The sequence below is a fragment of the Clarias gariepinus genome, chromosome 5 (assembly GCF_024256425.1).
Source record: "Clarias gariepinus isolate MV-2021 ecotype Netherlands chromosome 5, CGAR_prim_01v2, whole genome shotgun sequence".
In the NCBI taxonomy this organism is placed as follows: domain Eukaryota; kingdom Metazoa; phylum Chordata; class Actinopteri; order Siluriformes; family Clariidae; genus Clarias; species Clarias gariepinus.
This window is the reverse complement of record NC_071104.1, coordinates 36,425,672-36,445,321: the sequence shown is the minus strand read 5'-3', so window position 1 is coordinate 36,445,321 and position 19,650 is coordinate 36,425,672. Positions and strand designations below refer to the sequence as shown.

At 35.2% G+C, this 19,650-nt stretch overlaps 1 protein-coding gene across 1 annotated transcript in view; it reads right to left on the bottom strand.

The window, feature by feature from the left end:
- abca12 (ATP-binding cassette, sub-family A (ABC1), member 12) overlaps positions 1-15,134 on the bottom strand; it is a 92,396-nt gene extending 77,262 nt beyond the window's left edge. Inside the window, exons 1-6 of the mRNA XM_053496982.1 lie at positions 14,951-15,134; positions 13,098-13,208; positions 12,332-12,425; positions 5,907-6,060; positions 2,753-2,883; positions 851-927 (exon numbers count right to left, since the gene is read on the bottom strand). Of these exons, the coding sequence (XP_053352957.1) occupies positions 851-927; positions 2,753-2,883; positions 5,907-6,060; positions 12,332-12,425; positions 13,098-13,166 (525 nt within the window). The 5' untranslated portion in view covers positions 13,167-13,208; positions 14,951-15,134. The remainder of the gene's footprint in view (positions 1-850; positions 928-2,752; positions 2,884-5,906; positions 6,061-12,331; positions 12,426-13,097; positions 13,209-14,950) is intronic.
- Between the last annotated feature and the right edge of the window lie 4,516 nt (positions 15,135-19,650).

The following is a 19,650-nucleotide window of genomic DNA, read 5'->3' as shown; positions in this document are numbered from 1 at the left end:
TGTTTCATTATAAAGAGATTTGCAGAATTAAGTTTGATGTCAAACAGATATTCAAAGCAAGATAAGATTTGAATAATTTTTGGTTGAATCCTTGACCCATGTACACATAGCTCGAGCTCTAGAACCTACAGCAGTGAACTACTTAACTAGAATCAATCATCAGTTAATGTTTATTTAATCACTTTCAAACTACAGGTTATATATATATATATATATATATATATATATATATATATATATATATATATATATATATATATATATATATATATCTTACACTGTGGTTAAAGTCTCTTTTTATTATATATTTTATAATCATTTTAATATGCTAGGTCTAATATATTATAGTTTTAATAGAAACGGCTACTACAGAAATAATATCAAAACATTGATTATACTTAAGAAAAAACATACACGTGATAGAGTTGAGTATAGTCACTAAATGTTGTTTCATACTTGAAAATGTTACCACAATGACTGTTTTTGCTATCTTTTTTAAAATATTTAAATTTCTTTTCCATACAGTATATGACATTCGTTTATACCATTTTCAGCTCTTTTTCTGCATTTTGCCAAAAAGTGTAACACATATTTGTTTCATTAGACTTGTGTTACATAAAACTGCTGGATTAAAAAAGAAAGAAAAACCATTATCCAATAATGACTACTTTTATAGTTTTTTTTTTGTTTTTTTGTTTTTTTACTACTGTATAATATTCTGACAAATAATTTTGCAATCACCGGAAGGTCAACTCAAGTTCAACATGTAATTTTTTTGTATTTTGTATTTAATGTATTGTAACACCAACCATTTTTTATGTTTTACGAAAAAAATATTTTTCTCACTGACCTGGTTGTCGGTTATGGTGTAGTTGATGGCATTCAAGATGGACATGCTGAGGTTTGATGAGGCCTCCATGCTGGTATCTTGAAAATTAAAAGAGTTTACATTAGTCGGGAGTCAAATTAGAAGATGGAGTAGAAAGCTAGCTTAATGGCTCTGAAAGTACATTACAGGCACTGATCTAAAATAAAAAAAGAAATAAAAATAACATTTACATTAAGCAGTAAATTTTAGCTTGGTCTCCATCACTAAAAATAGTTTTTTTGTTTTTAATCACAGTCTTATGGTAAAAAAGTTTATTTAGATAATCAAACTACTGTATCTTATTATCTTATTATACATCTGAGCAGTTAAGGGTTAAGGGCCTTGCTCAAGGGCCCAACAGTGGTAACTTTGTGGTTGTGGGGTTTGAACCTGGGATTTTCCGAACCGTAGTCCAATACCTTAACCACTGAGCTACCCCTGGCCCAGAGTTGCCAGGAATACACCATTTCCAGGCTGTGGAAGAGATTCTGAACAACTGCTTATAGGTCTGAAAGGCCAAGCAACAAAAACAAGACAGATTAATTTAATGGCGCCATTTGAGAAATTGTGGAGAAAAGTCAAGCTGTGATCGATAAAAGAGGCTCATTCACTCAATATTGACTTCATAAACATAAATGCTGAAAATACTGACTTTATTTAGTCAACCTCTAAAGCTGAATATTTAGAAAATCTGGTGCTGATGAACAGTTTTTGTCTTTTTGTGAGAAATCCTTCTTATTTGGTTGATAAAAATAAAATTTGTAATGAACTTATACAGTATATGCAACATTTCATGGGAATATTAAAATCAACAACTTACAAAAATCTGGACCATTTCTAGTTAATAATAATTTGCTTCATAAAGCTTCATAAAGCATATTCACAAAAAGTTTAGAAGTCATGTACTACCAACAATTAAAAAATATCACCATATTTTAAGAGAAGCTTTAAAAGTGTTTCTAAATGTGTTAGAAGTAAAAAGTTAATATAAAAGATCATTTTGCTTAAAACTTCTGAAATACTATCATTTCAGATGAATGAAGGTTCAGTATTAGATTGTAAAGCCGCAAAGAAACCTATATTTACATATTCATTTATTAAACCGAAAAATAATAACTATGTACAAATATTTTCAACTTGCAATGTGTACACCTGTCTGGATTGCAAGTAGTGGGTTGCAAGTTATTCAGTTCTGGCCTTAGGGCACCAGGTACTACTGCAGAGTAATTTAAGAAATAATGCATGACCAGGGAAGCAAAAATATATTGAATATCACCATACTGTGTTTCAGCTGTAAATAGTTACTGTTGCCATTAAGCTATTTATTACTGTTCCATATTGGTTTAATGAAGTTTACTGGCACCGTGCCTAGATCTGATTTCTTGATTATTTTAGAGTCGACATTCATGCATCCAAGAGTAAACAATGCATTTATTTATTTTTTTACAGTAATAAATTAATTTTAGACAAAAATTGACTAAACCTAAAAAGGTGAGGTTTGCACACCTGGAAATTTGTTCTACTGAAACTGTCTTTGCTTCTTATTTTTCATCTCCATCTGACGAGCTTTCAGATTTAAAGTAAAAAGTTATATTTATATAAAAAAAGGGGGCCTGTAATATAACTAAATTGAAACCTACACTAATAACAGTTTTGAACTATTGCGAGGATTTAAATTTTATGGACGATCAGACATGAATCAAACACCCCGATGCCATTATAGTAAATGTAGGCGCTGTTGATGCACCAAGATTCCCCGAGTCTAATCCGATTAATGCACTGGAACAAAATAGTGCGCTACTTAACTTATAACACATTTATGTGTTAGTGCTATCTACTTTTTAGAAAGATTTAAAGACGGGAAAGTGCAGGTACTGTACATACTTAGCCATGAATCCCATTGCTGTAGCATCTGTGTGCTGTTGGTTGTGTCTCTCTTCATGATTGTATGGACCAAATGAAATTTCTCAAGGTCAGATAAAGAGGGTAATAATCCATGAGGTAGCAGTGGAAAACTGAGGAGAAAGACATTGAGTTTGAGTTTGGATTAGGAATACATGTTATCTAAATGACAAATATATAACTTTACCCAAAAAGTATAATTAAATTCTAATACTATATAGTTTCAGATTTGTTTCCTTTTACATTATTGCTGGTTTAATTAAAGCAAGAGGGAATGTACATATTTGATGTTTTGTCAGTCTTAGCAGAACAAACATTTTTTGTGTGTATTGCATTTGACAATGATAATCTTTTCTGCTTGGGCCGGACGCACGTTAATCAAACTTTCATGTTCTTTTTCAAGCTTCAGTGCAAAAGAATGTATTGTAAAAGGTACAGCTTACAAATCAGTTACGCAATTGAAATGGCAGGCAGAGCAACAACAATGAAGATCACCTCCAACAATAAATGAGTGACAGGTGATAAAAATGACTTATGTACCACTTTGTCATTAATTAAATTTTAATTATTTTATTAAATTTAGATATATTTATATAGCATTTTTGACAATGGTCATTGTCGCAAAACAGCTTTACAGAATCAAAAAACCAAAAGTGTGATCACACGAGTTAAATCCAACCACAGCTATACAGTGAAACCCTACTTTACTCACCTAAAAAATTTATATTTTAAAGTAAAAAAAGATATTCATATATCAACATGTTTAAATAGCAAACATAATTTTCACTAAAGTAAAATAAGTCAAACAAAAAGAAATTGCGGTAAAACATTGTATGTTTATGTTAAACTCTCTAAACTCATAACAATATTAAAACATAGCTAGAGAAAGTTTTTATTTATTTATTTAATTAAAGAAATTATAATTAAAATATTATAATATTGTTGCCGCAAAGCCAACGCAGTTCAATTTTGCTGACTTTCATACGTGTGTTGTTAAATCAGTGTTACAAATTCCAATTAAGCTCAAGCAGTCTAAACAAGCAGTCATGTGCACGTGCACACCAAATTTCGTGCGAGATAAAACTAAAAAACAAAAGCAAAACACATTTAGTTAATGCCACCATGTCATCATTTAGGCATTTCAAACCTAAAAAAAAAAACTGGCACGCGATCCTCACATCAAAGAAAAATACTTTGATGTTTGTTTGTTTGTTTGTTTTTGTTCTTGTTGGCTTTTTTACATTGACTAGACAATATTTTTGTTAAAGTTGTATAAAAAAAAATTATCTTTCCAACGTGAGATAATTTTTCTGTGGCTTGTTCCTAGAAAAATAAATAAATAAATAAATAGATAAAAATAATTGCGGCAACAGGCTCATAAACAGGAAAAACAGGTCAAATGGAATGTGCTGGGCCATTAAGGTTACTACAGGGCAACAGAGTTAATTCACTTAAAAAAGAAAACAAAAGCACATGGGTGTGAATCATTGTCTTTAGCCGCTATGTCTGCTTTTTGCGTTTGCTTTTTGACTGATCAAAACAGTACACACATAGGTTAAAAAAAAAAAAAAGTACAAGGACTAAAAGTTTTAGAGAAAAATGGGTTTTGTCTTAGTTTTTTGTCCACCTTTACTTTGGACTTAAGTCTAAAATTTTTAATGTAACTCTTAGTAAAAACTGCTGCCATTTCTTTTTATGCATAGCGTGAGAATTAACTAAAACTACAACCTCAACGAACAAAACTCCGGGTGTTTTGATGTAAACATTATACGTCATTCTAAATATTAAGTTTTGGATGTCAATACCCTCAAAAAGCTAAAGAAATCCCTCTACAGCCTATATGTACATGTACACTTAGTTTTGTTGATGGTGGAGTGGCTGAGTGCTGTGCTTCCCATAGAGCCTTCATGTCTGTGTTTCCTTCTGGCTCTTATTTTTAGTTTTCCCTGGTTGCACTTTGCACTAAATATACACCTTATACATTATGTGACTGTGACCATGACTAACTGCCTTCTCTCTCCCTCTCTCCCTCTCTTTGTCGAGCTGCACATGCCACTCCTGAGGTCACTCAGGATAATTCCACTTTACCATGAAGAAGGTCTTAGACTCGGCCGATGCAGACAGCTGTTCTAAGTAGTTTTGTACCTGAGCCTCCAATAACGAAACTGGACTCTATGTGGATCCATGATCGTTCCTGATTTTTATTTCTTTCTACATTGTAAAGGAATGCTGAAGGTGTCCAAAAATGCATTAATCTCCTTTGAACAGTTGATATTAAGATGTTTCTGCTACTTCTGCTCTGTAAAGACTTCATAACGCCTCTAATCTGGGTGATGTTAATTGGTCATTTTTCAGGCTGATAACTCTAAATGAACTTCTGGTCTGAGGCAGAGGTAGGTTTTGGTCTCGCCCTCCTGGGACGGCCTTCATGAGAGCCAGTTTCATTATGGTGCTTGACGGATTTTGCAAATGCACTTGACAATACTGTTCTTGCAAAAACTGACCAATGTACAAAAAGGCTGACTTCTGTGTCTTAAAAATAACAACTAACTGCTGTTTTTGTTGTTGTTTCGTAATTACCTAATCCCATATGTGTTTTTTTATAGTTTTGAAATCCCTAGTATTGTTGTAGAATGTAGAAAATAAATCACTGAACAAAAAAACTTGCAAGTGACCCCAAACTTTTGAACGGTAGTGTGTGTGTATATATATATATATATAAAGTAGACTGAATTGAAATGAATTGATATCAAATACATGAAGATAAGGCAAAGGTACTTAGTTTAGCATTTGCTTTGTGCTTAAGAACACTTTGCTTAAACTACTATACCTAGGTTGCAAATTTATAAAACACCATAGTGTGTAAGACTATGGTTTGTTAAGTGCTTGGTTTATTGGTTAATTGATTGAATGAGTGAATAGTTGGTTGGTTGGTGGTTAGATGTATCTAGTCCATAGTGGGGAAAATATCATCTTTTTGTTTGAATGAATGTCTAGTTTAAGACACAAACTATCAACAGTGAAACAGTCCCTTATTATCTTAATATACCATTAACCAGAATCAAAATATTTCATGGTTTAACAGTACAATTTGTTAACTGAGGAATGAAACCTAGATTGCACTTGAATCTCATACCTGTGCGTGTCCACGTCCCTTCGTTGCCGTAGGCCCTTTTTGCTAGAGTCCGAGAGGTAGGATGTACTTGAGCAGGAGCTGTCAGTATTACACATGAGAGTCTGCAGGAAGGGAAAGAACCCTGCGCTCGGGAGGTTCTTTGGGGCGGCATAGCCTGAAAGAAGAGACGATATGAAAAATTTGATAGTGTGCATATGTGAATAATTCTACATCATGCTGGCAGAAATATCACATGATTTCACTATCTGTCAAGTCTTGTTGAGTTGTTGAGTTGGTTTTGATGCTGGTGCTTAGCAAACTACAGTAAGTGTTACTGCAATCTGCTGTGCTTAGAGCTCGGGGAAAGGAACTTTCTATGCAGGAAAGTGCAACAGAAAACAGAATGTACAGTACATTTAAATCTTGCTAGAGATATTTGTCTCTTTCTTTTGCCTAGTTTAACCAAAATTGTTTTGCAAACTATTCAAAATCCAAAGAGTTTTGGACATCTAGTCTCTCTTTAGACTAACAGCCAGAGTCTGTTTATTATTCTGTTTGAGAGAAACATGTGTGTGATTTGCAGTACAATTGCATCTTGGCTGAGAAAAAGATGGAAATGCTGAGAAGGTAAAGAATCTCACACTGACAATAATAATAGCGTATGAGTTTTCATAAAGGAATAAGAATAAATTGCAGTTCATGCAGAGCTCACAAATATGTGTCTTGTTTGTTTTTTACTTATAAAATTATAGGTGTGTAAAAAACAGGACGAGCTCAGATGAAAAAGACGCTTACATGATGAATAACGTTTGCACTTGGATCCAGGCAGATAAGAAGGGATTGTGTAAATCAACCACAGAATGGTTAATAGGTAACCATAGTAACCATAAATCGTAATAGAGAAATCGTGGTCGCTATGCCGTAAGAAAAATAGCGGCAGCTCAATGTGTTAAGGCTCAATGCTTTAAGTTACTGATCAGAAGGTCGACGGTTCAAGCTCCAGCTCCGCCAGGTTGCTGCTGTTGGGCGGATCCTTAAATACTGTATAATGGCTGACCATGGCTTACTAAGAATGAAGAATTGAACTGCGCAGTAATGTATATGTGACCAACTGAAATAAGGAGGGATTTTACCTTAAAGTAAGCGTAACAAATAAATGATAAGGATGAAAAATAAGCACAAAGCTAAGTTAAAAAGAAGGTATAGTCATTATAAGCCCTTGTCACTCTGTCCTTACACTTGTTATTAACATGACAAACTGTTCACTTACTGCCTAATATGTCTCACCCAACTCCAGACGCCAGTATAACAGGATATTGTAACTGTAGCTACTGTGAGACTTTCTCAGCTCCAGGGTGCACAAACAGAAAGTAACAGTAAGACTATATCAGGTATTTTAGTTGTTATGATGATGGAGGTGTCATTTACACAAATTGAGTGACTTCACTACATGCCTTCTGTGTTTTAAAAAATCTGCTAAAAAAAAGCATGCTGTATAAGCTGTATATAATGCTGAGCCTGACATATACTGATATCTAATGCATAGTATACGGCACATGTAGTGCACATGCTTGCAAGCTGAAAATGCATTTTTCTGTATACATGTCTAACTGACAAAAAAGCAGTAGGTGTAGGAACGAAAGACCAAAATGCACAGAGAAACCCTATTATTTTTCATTTAAAAAATCAAATAAGTATAAATGTAATTTATAAAATAATTCCTGATCACAGAACATATTCCAAGGCGACCTTAATCCTTAGGCGTATACGATGGCAATCACTTTTTTTTCTTTGCAAGTGTCTTTGTGAGTGAAAAAAAAAAAACATGTACTCAAACTATAGAAGTTTTTTCTTTTTCAAAAAGTGTATTGATAAATAAATGTTTGTTATTAAATTAATGTCAAAAATAAAAAAACAGACAGAAAATCACTATTTTCACGTAAATATTCACACGAAGTGTTTTTGGTGGTCAATGCTGGACACAAACAGCAAAAAAGCAAGATAATAATAATCAGAATAATAATAATCACTATGTTTTTTTGCTGTTTGTGTTGAATAATTATTTTACTACGAATGGCTGGAATGACTGAAATAAAGCTGCTCACATTGCACACGGTTATGAGTAACGTACTGCATGCATCACTGTATCTGCTATAAACTACTTCAAAAAACGAAAACACTTTTTGTGTGTCTTTCTGCATGTGATTGCTGTAATTGTACTGATAAAAGAAAGTACGGTTATCTAAAGGCTAACACAAAGCAGGAATGGCATCAAAGTTGCCAAAGAAAAAAACATTATGCATAAAAGCATGGAATACTGACATCATAATGTAAGAATATTTTCTCTATTCGAATTTGTATGCATTTATTTATGATTAATTCTTTGTTAAAATAAAGATTAATTCTTTAAGATGTTATAAGCTTGCCAAGTGGCGCAGTGGTAAAGTGCTCGCCCTATCATCCGCTGGTGATGCTGTTACCTCTCACAGCCGGAGGTCTAGAGAGAGCTGATTGGCTCGCTCAGAGGGGAAGGATGAGAGGTACTTCATGCTCTCGCATTAATCACGGCTCTACAGCCAATCAGGGGCATCTGTGAGCTCACGCACGCGGAAGGAGCGGCTAGCGCTTTCCTCCGAGTGAGTTACTCCGCCCGTAATGGTGCGTGAGCAAGCAGGTCGAAAAGATGCGGTCGGCTGGCGGCACGCGGTTCGGAGGAAACATGAGATAGTCTTCGTCCTTTCATATCATTCTTTTTTTAAATATTGAATTCAATAAATTATTTCATTTATTAAGTACAAATGTATTCTCATATAAACAATTATTTTTTTATTTTAAATGTAAAAAAATATACACATTTAAATTTTTAAGGTTTATATAAAACAAGGAAACATTCCAAGATTTTTTTTTGTTTATATCTATTAAATAAATTAACACACTATTAAAATGTCAACATGCTTATCAAGGTCATACAGTAGATGTAGCTTAAAATCTGAAAAATAAATAAAAAACAGGCATGACCAGTATAGTGTCTCATCCTACATACACTTACAGATAACCAAACAGGTTCTTCTTAAAGCCCACAAGATATACATCTGATCCTTTAACCATGGCACTCCTAAATTCTTTTTGTCGGTCTAAAAAATATGTCACACCTTTTTTGATTGAAGCATTTTCCATTGGTAACAATGCATTTCTCACTAACTTCTGCAGTTCACATGCTAAGTGTACGGTATGAAGGAGCTTCATTGTCAGACTTATCTCTTTGTCACAATCAACAAAATGCATCTTATCTGATATACACCAAGACATGTCAGAGACCTGATGGTAAGAAGGTGATGTGTAAGGGTTCACTGAGCATATCTTCACCAGGGCATTTCTTTGATATTTTAGTGTCCTCTATTATTGTTTTGCCATGCTGCTGATACCAGATGATTATATGGGCATTAAAAAGTGTTAGGAAACCCCTATTTCAGTGCTTACAGTACATCGATGTCACATTACCACATGTTGGATGGATATCCGATCTCTGTTCATTCGTACAGTGCATTCATTCATTCAAGCTGCCAATGAAAACAACAGTCAACCTAAAACGCGTCTTCGGATGGTCACACCATGCACTGGGAAAACATGCAAACACCACCCTGCCAGATTGGAGACAAGATTTGAGCGCCCAGTCAAGTAGGTGTGAGTCAACCACTAGGCCATCATGTCAGCAAGTGTTCGACATAAAAAGTGCCTTAGGTCTATTGTTGTTTAATGGTTCTTCTTTGAAATTTGTTTGTCTTCACTTGCTTTGTGAAAGCAGGTTATTTCAGTCCTGGTCACAGTGGATCTGGAGGCTATTCCAGGGACACTGGCTGCTCAGAAAGAATACACCATGCCATCACTTATAGGGGCGATTTAGTGCGGTCCATCCACCAACTGGAATGTTTTTTCCTGAGGTAGGAGGAAACCCACATGGACAGAACACGTGACATTTAGGCAGTAATCTGAGCTCAGGATCAAATCGGAGATCCTGGATCTGTGAACACTACCCACTGCGCCAACATGTCTCTCCTCAGACAATAAAATCAGATCTGTTTCACATTAAGATGAAATATCAGATTTGTGTCTCCAAACCTTTTTTTTTCTATTTTTCTATAAAATAGCAAATGCGTTTGTCTGATTTGTGCACCTGTTAATCCCCTAACTTCTGAAGACGTAATAATCTTTCTCCATATTTTTGTATATTTGTCACATACTGTATGTACGCAGACATGAGCTGCACCAAAGGAAGAAAGAGACCACAGAAAGCAGTCCGGCTCCCAGCGGAGGCCAATCACGCGGCACCGACACTGTGTATAAGAATAATACCCCAGTGGAGTTTGGGTTTGAAGCGAGATCTTGTTGCAGCCAGCTTTTCAAGCAAAACACAACCGATCTCCCAGGTTTTTCACGCCTCTTACTGTGTTACTGTAAACAATACATGGAACAAAACCCTCACCATGATGCTGCGCCAACCACAAGTAGAGCCAAAAACAAATCATCATCATCACCATCACGATCACAGCCGCACTTCTGATTCCAGTTATCATATCCATAAATGACTGGGAGCAGCTGAATTTATTAAGATATACAGTATACTGTATGCAGATTAACGCAAGCATCTTAGCAAAGTTCTCATGAAAGTGAAAGGGCCACAGGATCGCATTACATCTAAGTCTACCTCCTATTGTGCGCATTTAGTGAAAAAAAAAACATAATGGTTTTATTAAGAGTTGAGTCAGGAAGAAGCCCATTGTGTCCATGATTTATCTACACTCACAGAAATAAACAATCTGAATATAAGGGTTTTTATTCATCCAAAGTTTTCATCTTGTTCTTTAACCCTTTACAGCTCAGAATGTTCTTATACAGCACCAGTCCAAAGTTGGAACACGATTTTGGATTTGGTACATTGTCAAACAATTATGGATCTTTTGAAAAACTATAAAATAATACATATGACATTAAGTAATTTAGTAATAATAACAACAGTCAGTTGCTATTCAAGCCTCAAAGGTCAGCTGTTCTGGAACAGTTCTTGCAAGAACATGTCTTGTGTCGAGTGCTTTTGCAAAACCCATTAAGCAACATGATGAAACTGGCTCTCATAAAGATCTTCCCAGGAAAGCAAGACCAAAACTGACCTCGGCAGCAGACATGAAGTTTAGAGTCACCAGCCTCAGAAATCACCAATTAACAACCAGATTAGAGCCATTATGAAGCTTTACAGAGAAGAAGTAGCAGATACATCTCAATATCAACTGTTCCATAGAGAATATTGTATATTATTGATGCAGTTAGCATTGTTTACAGAAAGAAATAAAAATTAGGAAAGACCAAGGGGTTAGAAGGTGTGCCCGAACATTTTAAATTAGAACAAATACATATACATACTTGTCCCAGACCTTTTTTATTTCAGATTTGAAAAAAGTTCGACTAACAGTAAAGCTTTTCTTTAGGAAGCAAAGAAACCATAACTAAATAAGTAATTTTTTTTTTTTTATGTCATGTGTGCACATCTAATACCATTACACCCATTTAGTGTATATACTGTAAGCTACACCTTGACATGTCCACCACAATCTGGACTCATCAGTCTATTGTTAATCTTTCAGCTGTGCCAGTCGAGGGGCAGCCACAGTGGACTCATATGGACACAATCCACATGGAACAAGACATTTCGAAGTCCAGTCCTAGAGAGACTGAGTCCAGCTAATTTGTAATTAACCAACATCTAAACACACCAACCGAAAATTGTTATTAACAGGTTATGTGAATCAGCTGTGTTTGAGCAGAAGAATCATCAAACTGTGTTGGACACATGGTTGGCTCTGCAGGACTTAAGTTGAAGATCCTTAACACCTTGGCTGAGCCTTCCCTGATTCGACCATCCCATTCCGTTCTACCCGGGCGCCAGCTGGAGTATTTTCAGGTGTTGGTTGGGAATCAAACCCGGAAATTCCACATGGCAGTTAAGTAGCCTACTATTGAGCCACTAATGCCCAGACACAACATTGTAACTAAATCCGCCAAATCTAAACAAGGTCCACCCTTTGGTTCCTCACTGGGGCAACCTGTAATTTACTTTACAGGACAGAAGGTTTTTCTTTGTAGAACTACAAAGCCAGAACTTTTACCAACAAACAAGTCTTGATGAACCTTTTTGTCAAAACACAAATACTAAAATTCATTAAAAAGCAAAGGTTACTTCTGTTTAGGGAGAACCACTTAACCATCAAAGAGCCTTGAAATTTTAAGCCTTTTAAAACCCTTGACAAATCACTCAAGTCTTGTATTTTTTTCATTTAAGAAAAAAAGTGAGTGTATGGTTTTAAAAGAGTACAAATTTCACACTCCATTGGGAGGTTGTCATTTGTGGTGCAATTCCTCAGGGTGGGAAATTCAATAAATTCTCAACTTACATGTGTCTCTGAGTAGGGGAGGAAACTGTATGCGAGTGATGGCTAATATGATGAAGATCACCACAGGCCAGAGGAGGAGAACCAGAGACCAGACCTAAGAACAAAAATCACAAAACTAAAATTTAAGTAACCATAGATTTGAAATAGTAGCCATGCTTAGAAAAATAAGTAAATGTGTAACGTTGTTATTCTATGTAAATAAATACTCTTTTGAAAGATTCATACTTTACTCACGCATTATTGAATTACATTTCAAAGTCCATTTACAAGAGAAAAGAATGTTTTTACTGTAAATTTCACAAGTTTGTACTTAACTGAAGTGGTTAGATTCATTCTGTAAATTAGTTTGTTAAATTTGTAAAATATATTTTAGTTTATGTTTGTTTTTCACATTATATACCTGGTATTTGTTAAGGTTAGCTTGGTAATTATTAAAAATTAAAGGTAGCTTGCTAAATAATATAATTAATAAAAAATATTTGTCATTTTAGCTAGCCAGTTAAGTTTTAGGTCTAAGTTAAGTCTACCTTAACTTGTAATCTTTGGTACCTAATGAGATTTTGTGAATACTGCACATTTTCATTCTTCATACTCTCATACTAGGGCAGTTTTAACACAGAACTTATACTTCTATTAAAGTATGTTTTTATTAATGATGCCCGGAAAGTACAAAAGCAGTGTGTCTGATACAATAATTGCCAATTGTCAATGCAAAACATAAATCTTTAGAAAAATTATAGAATACAAATTCTGCTGGAGAACTTACCGGCTGCCTGATGACCCCCAGGAAATTTTTCCAAAGAAGGAGTCGTAGCTGCTGGAAGAATCCAGCCATCAGTAAAAAGAAAACCGCTGACCCGGATTAGAGGTTAAATATCTTCAGAAACAAAAGAACAAAAATACAATAATTTAAAATTATTCAACTGTTTAAAAAACTATATATAAAAAAGAGAAACTGAATGCAATTATAAGATTCTGGGATTTAAAGATTTTTGATGCATTATAAGAATCAATATGGAATATAAATGAATTATTTAATCGGACACAAACGTTGTGCAATTGGAAATATCATTTTAATCACAACATATCATACTACAAGTACTACAGATATCACTTACTAAATATTATTGTCTTTTATTATCATTTTATAATTTTACCTTACCTTGGTTAACTGTGAATTTGTGGTGTTACAAATGTATTGTAACACCACATACATATTTTTACATATTGTCTGTATGGAAATATCTATTTTTTTTTTTTTAGTTTTTTTTTTTTTTACAGACCTGAATACTCTGTAAGAAGTATGTTTTATGTTTTGTTGTTTTAATACTTTTTTTAAATAGAAATTTATATTAGCTGCAATTAGTATATTTTAAAGAATAAATAAAATTAAATATTGTCAATAATATATCTTAGAAAATTTGTTTTTCAAGTGCATATTGTGTCTAATTTTAATATATTATGTTGAACTAAAAGTATTTAAAGAATTGTAAAGAAAAACACCTTTCACCTAAAAAAAACGAGTAACTTTCATTAGCTGTTTTATATTGTTTGTTATCTTATATTTATTACATTAATAATACAGTAATAATAATAATATTTCAACCTGTCATTGACAAAAAAATCATTTAAAGTATAAACATTAAAAACTAACAAAAGGGACTTAATATTATTTTTATGAATGTGGTTTGTCCTACTGCTGATTTTTTGTTTTTGGAAATATTAACATGTAAGGAAAAGCTTTATGAAGTTCCGTAAGTACATGCTCCTAAATACTGGCACTAAACAGTTCTGTAGAATTCTAAGATGAAAAACTGTTGTATAATTTTCCACAGAACAGCAGTTTTGACAATAGTTCTGATTTTTTTTAAATACATTTGATATAATTTCATTTTAAAAATGGTCAAAATATGGGGTTTTTTTCATAATAAGATGTTTTTTTTAACATTTACAGAAGGAGCCTTTAGTGTCAGCACTTTTTGTAAATCCTGGATGTAAAACTGTAACATTACATTTCAGACTCTTTCAGAGACTCTTTCAATCTCATTAGCTTAAATATGCTTCAACTAATAACCGGAACTGTTCTTGTTACATGAACGTTTCACAAGATTGTATGCAGCTACAACAAATACAAAATGCATGACATGTCGTTTATTAATAGTTTAAAGATTGTAATTGTTAGCGAACTGCTGTGATAAGTATTTCAGAAAGAGCTGTTACTGTATAGAGTATGAACAGTAAAAGCTCACTTATTATTCTTCTATAAGAGTAAGGTCAATTATGTGTTATTCCTCAACATTTCTTATCATTTTTAACTAGAAAGGTACATGAATTAAGTACATTAAACCACAAATAATGTACCTTAGATTACGTTACACTAAATTAATGTTCTGGGTGAAATAAAAGACAACAAAACAAACACTGTGTTATTTTCTGACTGTGTATAAATGATACTAATAAAGGAAATTCTCACAATTCTTTCTATTCCTATCTTTTTTTTTTCAAGTCATTGTAGGGAACGTATGTACAGTAGTACATAACATCTCCAAAAGGTGCACATTTGACTCATGATCACTTATTTCTTAAATACATAAATCTGATAAATTTGTGCATTCGTACCTCGATATCGTCTGGACTATTTACTGAAGAGGCAGGTGTAAGAAATGAAGATCATGTTGTGGGTCAAGTAAATCCAGTCTCCATGTGAGCAGCAACAAAAACAGCCGTAGAAATAAACAAAAGCAGACTGGACGGTAGGTCAGTGAAAAGGTTAATCCTGTATGAGCTTCTGCTGTGCTGAAATCCGTTATAATGAACGAGTAAAGAGTTTCCTTTCCTTTTCTACAGGCGCGCACAGGTAGAATGGGCTCACCTACAGATCTGTTGCTCTGCACACACACAGCCTGCCCAGCCAGTTTTTTACTCATCGGTTCACCTGAGTTTATGTGTGTGTGTGTGTGTGTGTGTGTGTGTGTGTGTGTGTGTGTGTGTGTGTGTGTGTGTGTGTGTGTCTGTGTGTGTGTGTGTGTGGCTGGGTGTAAAAGAATGAGAAAAGAAATGACACAAGTATGAAATCAATGCTTTGATAATTAGTAATAATAATAATAATAATAATAATAATCATAATAATAACCCCGTCTCATGGAACTAAAAATGAGATCCAGAATTAATTCTCCACACAAATTAGCACCAATTTGAGTGTGTTTCTGGGAAATTTTTGCTCGCAGTCTCCGTCTAATTCGTCCCAAAGATGTTCTATCAGGTTGAGACCAGGTTCTTCCACCCCAAACTCACTCATCCATGTCTTTATAGACCTTTTCTTTGTGCACTGATGCACCGTCATATTGGAACAGAAAGAAACCGTCCATAAACTGTTCCCACTAACTTGGAGCCATAAAATTGTCCAAAATGTCTTGGTATCGCACACAGGTAGAATGGGCTCTTGGTATGTCTTAAGAGTTTCTTTCACTGGGACTAAAAGGCCAAACCCAACTCCTGAAAAACAACCGCACATCATAATCCGCCTTCCACCAAACTTTACACTTGGCACAATGCAGTCAGAAAAGTACCGCTCTCCTCTGCTCTAGTGCTGGCGTGCTTTACACCACTGCATCCAATGCTTTATATTACATTTGGTATTGTAAGGCTTGGATGCATCTGCTCAGCCATTGAAACCCATTCCATGAAGCTCTCTACGCTCTGTTCCCCAGCTAATCTGAAGGCCAGATGAAGTTCGGAGGCCTGTAGCTATTGACTCTGCAGAAAGTTGGCGACCTTTGTGCATTATGCATTACAGCATCCGTTGACCCGGCCCTGTGATTTTACATGGCTTACAACTTAATGGCTCAGTTGCTGTTGTTCCCAATCAAACCACTTGAATACCATTAACAGTTGACTTTGGAATATTTAGTAGTGAGGAAATTTTATGGGAAAATTTCATGACTGGACTTATTGGAATTCACTGTATATATATATATGTATATATATCGGGACCAAATCGCCTGTTTAGATTTGCTGAGCATAAAGCAGGAAAAAGGTTTACAGATGAATTAAGTTCCCCATTTCAGAAAGAGCGCACAGTGCTGTTATTTATTACAAAACTGGTACTTGATTTCATAATGAACACAGAATTTAAATAAACTTTACCTGTTGTTATTGTATTTCTACTCACTCACATACTTATCATCTCTACTGCTTTATCCTGTTTACAGGGTCGCAGGGGGGACTGGAGCCTATCACAGGAAGTTTTGGGTACTAGGTGGGGTACATCCTGGACAGGATGCCAATCCATTGCAGGGCACACACACAGACACACACACACACGCATCCCCAAACCTTTAACACAAAGTTGGGAGCATGAAATTGTCTAAAATGTCTTGCTATGCTGAAACATGGCCAAGCCCAACTCCTGAAAAGCAAGGTTCATAAAAACATGGATGAGCGGGTTTGGTGTAAAGGAACATGACTGGCCTGTCCAACTCAATAAAACACCTTCGGGATGAAATAGAGCAGAGACTGCAAGCCAGGCCTTCATATGCATCTCAAGGAATGCGAGCAAATACTTTTGGCAATATACTGCTGCAACAGGAAATCTGAAATATTTTCAGCACATGACTTGAATAAATGAAACTGGGCAGGGTGTGGATCTTCTAGAAACAGATAAGCTAGATGAGCAAGTTAGGTAGCTAATTCAGAAGTACAGGTTTTCTTGGACACCAAGGGTGAGGAACATATTTCAAGGAAGAACAGATAAGATGTAGACAACAATGGCCTTGTACTTGCTTGGTTAAAATATTCACTCCTATATTTTAGCTCAGTCCTTCTTCCTTTTTAGGTCAGGATTCAGATTTGTCAGTACCTGCTATAGGTCTTTTGCAGATGTGACTAGTGTAAGCAGGGTAGAAACATCTGCATATGCCATGGGAATAATTGGGGGTGGTAATAAAACTTGAGAATAGCAGTGGGCCTAGTACGGAGTCTTGGGGGGCCAAAAGTGTTTATTGACGTGGTTAGATGTTTTTACATGTGAAATTTGTCCTGAAAGTGCTACACAGTTAAATTTTCCAGAGAGGTTTGTGTTGATTCAAAAGACAAGCTTCGGTTTTTCCCCTTTGAAGAGGGTTTAATTTGGAAGCCATAAAGTCGCACTTTATGAAAATCTGTTTGTATCCTTGCCTTTGTCAAGGTGTTGGTTTTGCTTTTGAAAGAGTATATTCAGAATGTTGGCTATAATGTGGGCTGGTCTGAATACAAACTGCCTGCATGAGGTCATGTTGTTTCCTAGAGGGCTCTTTTGTGGCTGGTCATGCACAACTGATTATATTACCTTAGTTGTGTTAGTAATCAGTGGGATTGTTCTGATATAAAATAACTATTTTTACATGTGCTGCCTTACCCTCCTTTGACCTAACACACACTTGAGGCAAAGGCTGACTAGGTCAGAGAATGGAAAATAGTTATTTTCATGTCTCCAGCAGGGGTTTTGTCTGGTAAAGTTGTTTTGTCTGACTTCATTTTACTGAGATGTTTGTGTATTAGTACCAGGATTTTGCAGAAAATTTCCTGACAAGTTATTGGCAGTGATACACACTATTGTTTACTTTAAATACCATTTGGGCGGTACTTACCGTTTGTTGCTATTAAATCTAAAAGTTGTTCTTTCGGTTTTGTACTGTAGTTAATGCTACCAATCTTCTTAGTACTTATGTATTCACATCTACCTTATTGAACCTTATCTTTGCTAGCTGTGGACCCATCTTTCTTCATCCAGTTGAAGTTGCCGTTTCCTTCTGCCTGCCTTTATACAGTTGTCGTCAAACCAAGCTTTGGAGCTGGGCTTCCTGGTTATTTCTTGGATTGGTATGATATGAAAAGTTCTATGGCCTCCAGCACTGTAAGCATGACCTCACTGCTAACCTCCAGGTCCAGCTGCTTACATACATCAGTCGATCAAGTCAAAGTTGTTTCTTTATATGGCTAATCATTAGTTATATTTTATCTACAACTAATGAAAGCAGTGTATCATATAGTCTGTGAGTGAATCTTTCAAGGGGTCGCCACAGCAAGCCATCTGATTCGCGTACAACTTGGCACAGGTTGTACACCAGATAGGCTTACTGACACAACCTTCCTATTCTGTCCAGGGATAGAGTTGGCACAAATATGGGTTTGGGCACACACACACACACACACACAATAAAAGCCATAAGAGATGTTACGTCATAGCAGTCTTCCTAAAAGTGTAACTCTTTCTGATGCCATCTTGTTTTGTTATTTAAAGTCATGGGTATAAATTTATTGTGTCTAAAATAGGTGAGAGCCCAACTTTTAGCCTTAAACCTTTGTGGACCTCGTACCATATTTTTGTCAATGTATAAATTGAAGTTTATATAGTAATGGTTACTATGATGGTAAGGTTAGGATTCCGTTTGCAAACAGAATCACCACTACTTCCTAAAGTGCACCTGAGTGGCCAAGTATATATTTTCAGAAGTGAGAAAGCATCCCAGCTTGTGGTTTTCTATGGAGACTTATAGGATCTTACCATTCCATGTGGATCTCCTCATGTATTTATTACAAAGTAACTCTGGACCTCTGTAATTGTAAAAGGAGAGAATATATTGTAACCCAGTTCACCTTGACACAACTAATTCTGTTATAGACAAATTCCTACGTTTAAGGGAATTCATTTTTATATAGGAATGTTGAGGTAGTTACTTGTAGAGAATGCATGTGTTGTTGTTTTTTTGTTTTTTGTTTTTTACATTGTTCTTAAGCATATCTCACCATTTGGAGACAAATTAGTTTGTTAATTTTGTTGGTATGTGAGGATTTTCCTCTTTTTTTTTTTTTTTTACTCTAAATCCTGAGATGGCATAATATTTATCCAAAGCATTTGTAATTTTGCAATGTAATTGTAGGCATTTTAAAATAAAGAACTGTGTTAAGTGGCACTGTGGAGTAGTGGTTAGTACTCTGGCCTAGCAACCACAGGGTCATGGGTTTGAGTCCCAGATTTGGGTTGGGATAAAGTGCATAAAGTTTGCTTGGCTGGTTTCCTCTGGGTGCCCTGGTTTCCACAGTTTGAAGACATGCAGACTAGGCTAATTGGCATTTCTAAATTGCTCACTGTGATGGACTGGTACACTGTCCAGGGTGTCCTGCCCCAAGTCCCCTGGTATTGCTTTTTTATTGAACCAATCTAATTGGTTGTATGTGTTATTTGAACCATTTCAACAAACTTTATGTCTGCATTTTGTCTGATTGCTTTTGCTCAGCTAGAACAAAGAGCCCAGGTGACAAGGGGCAACCATGCATAC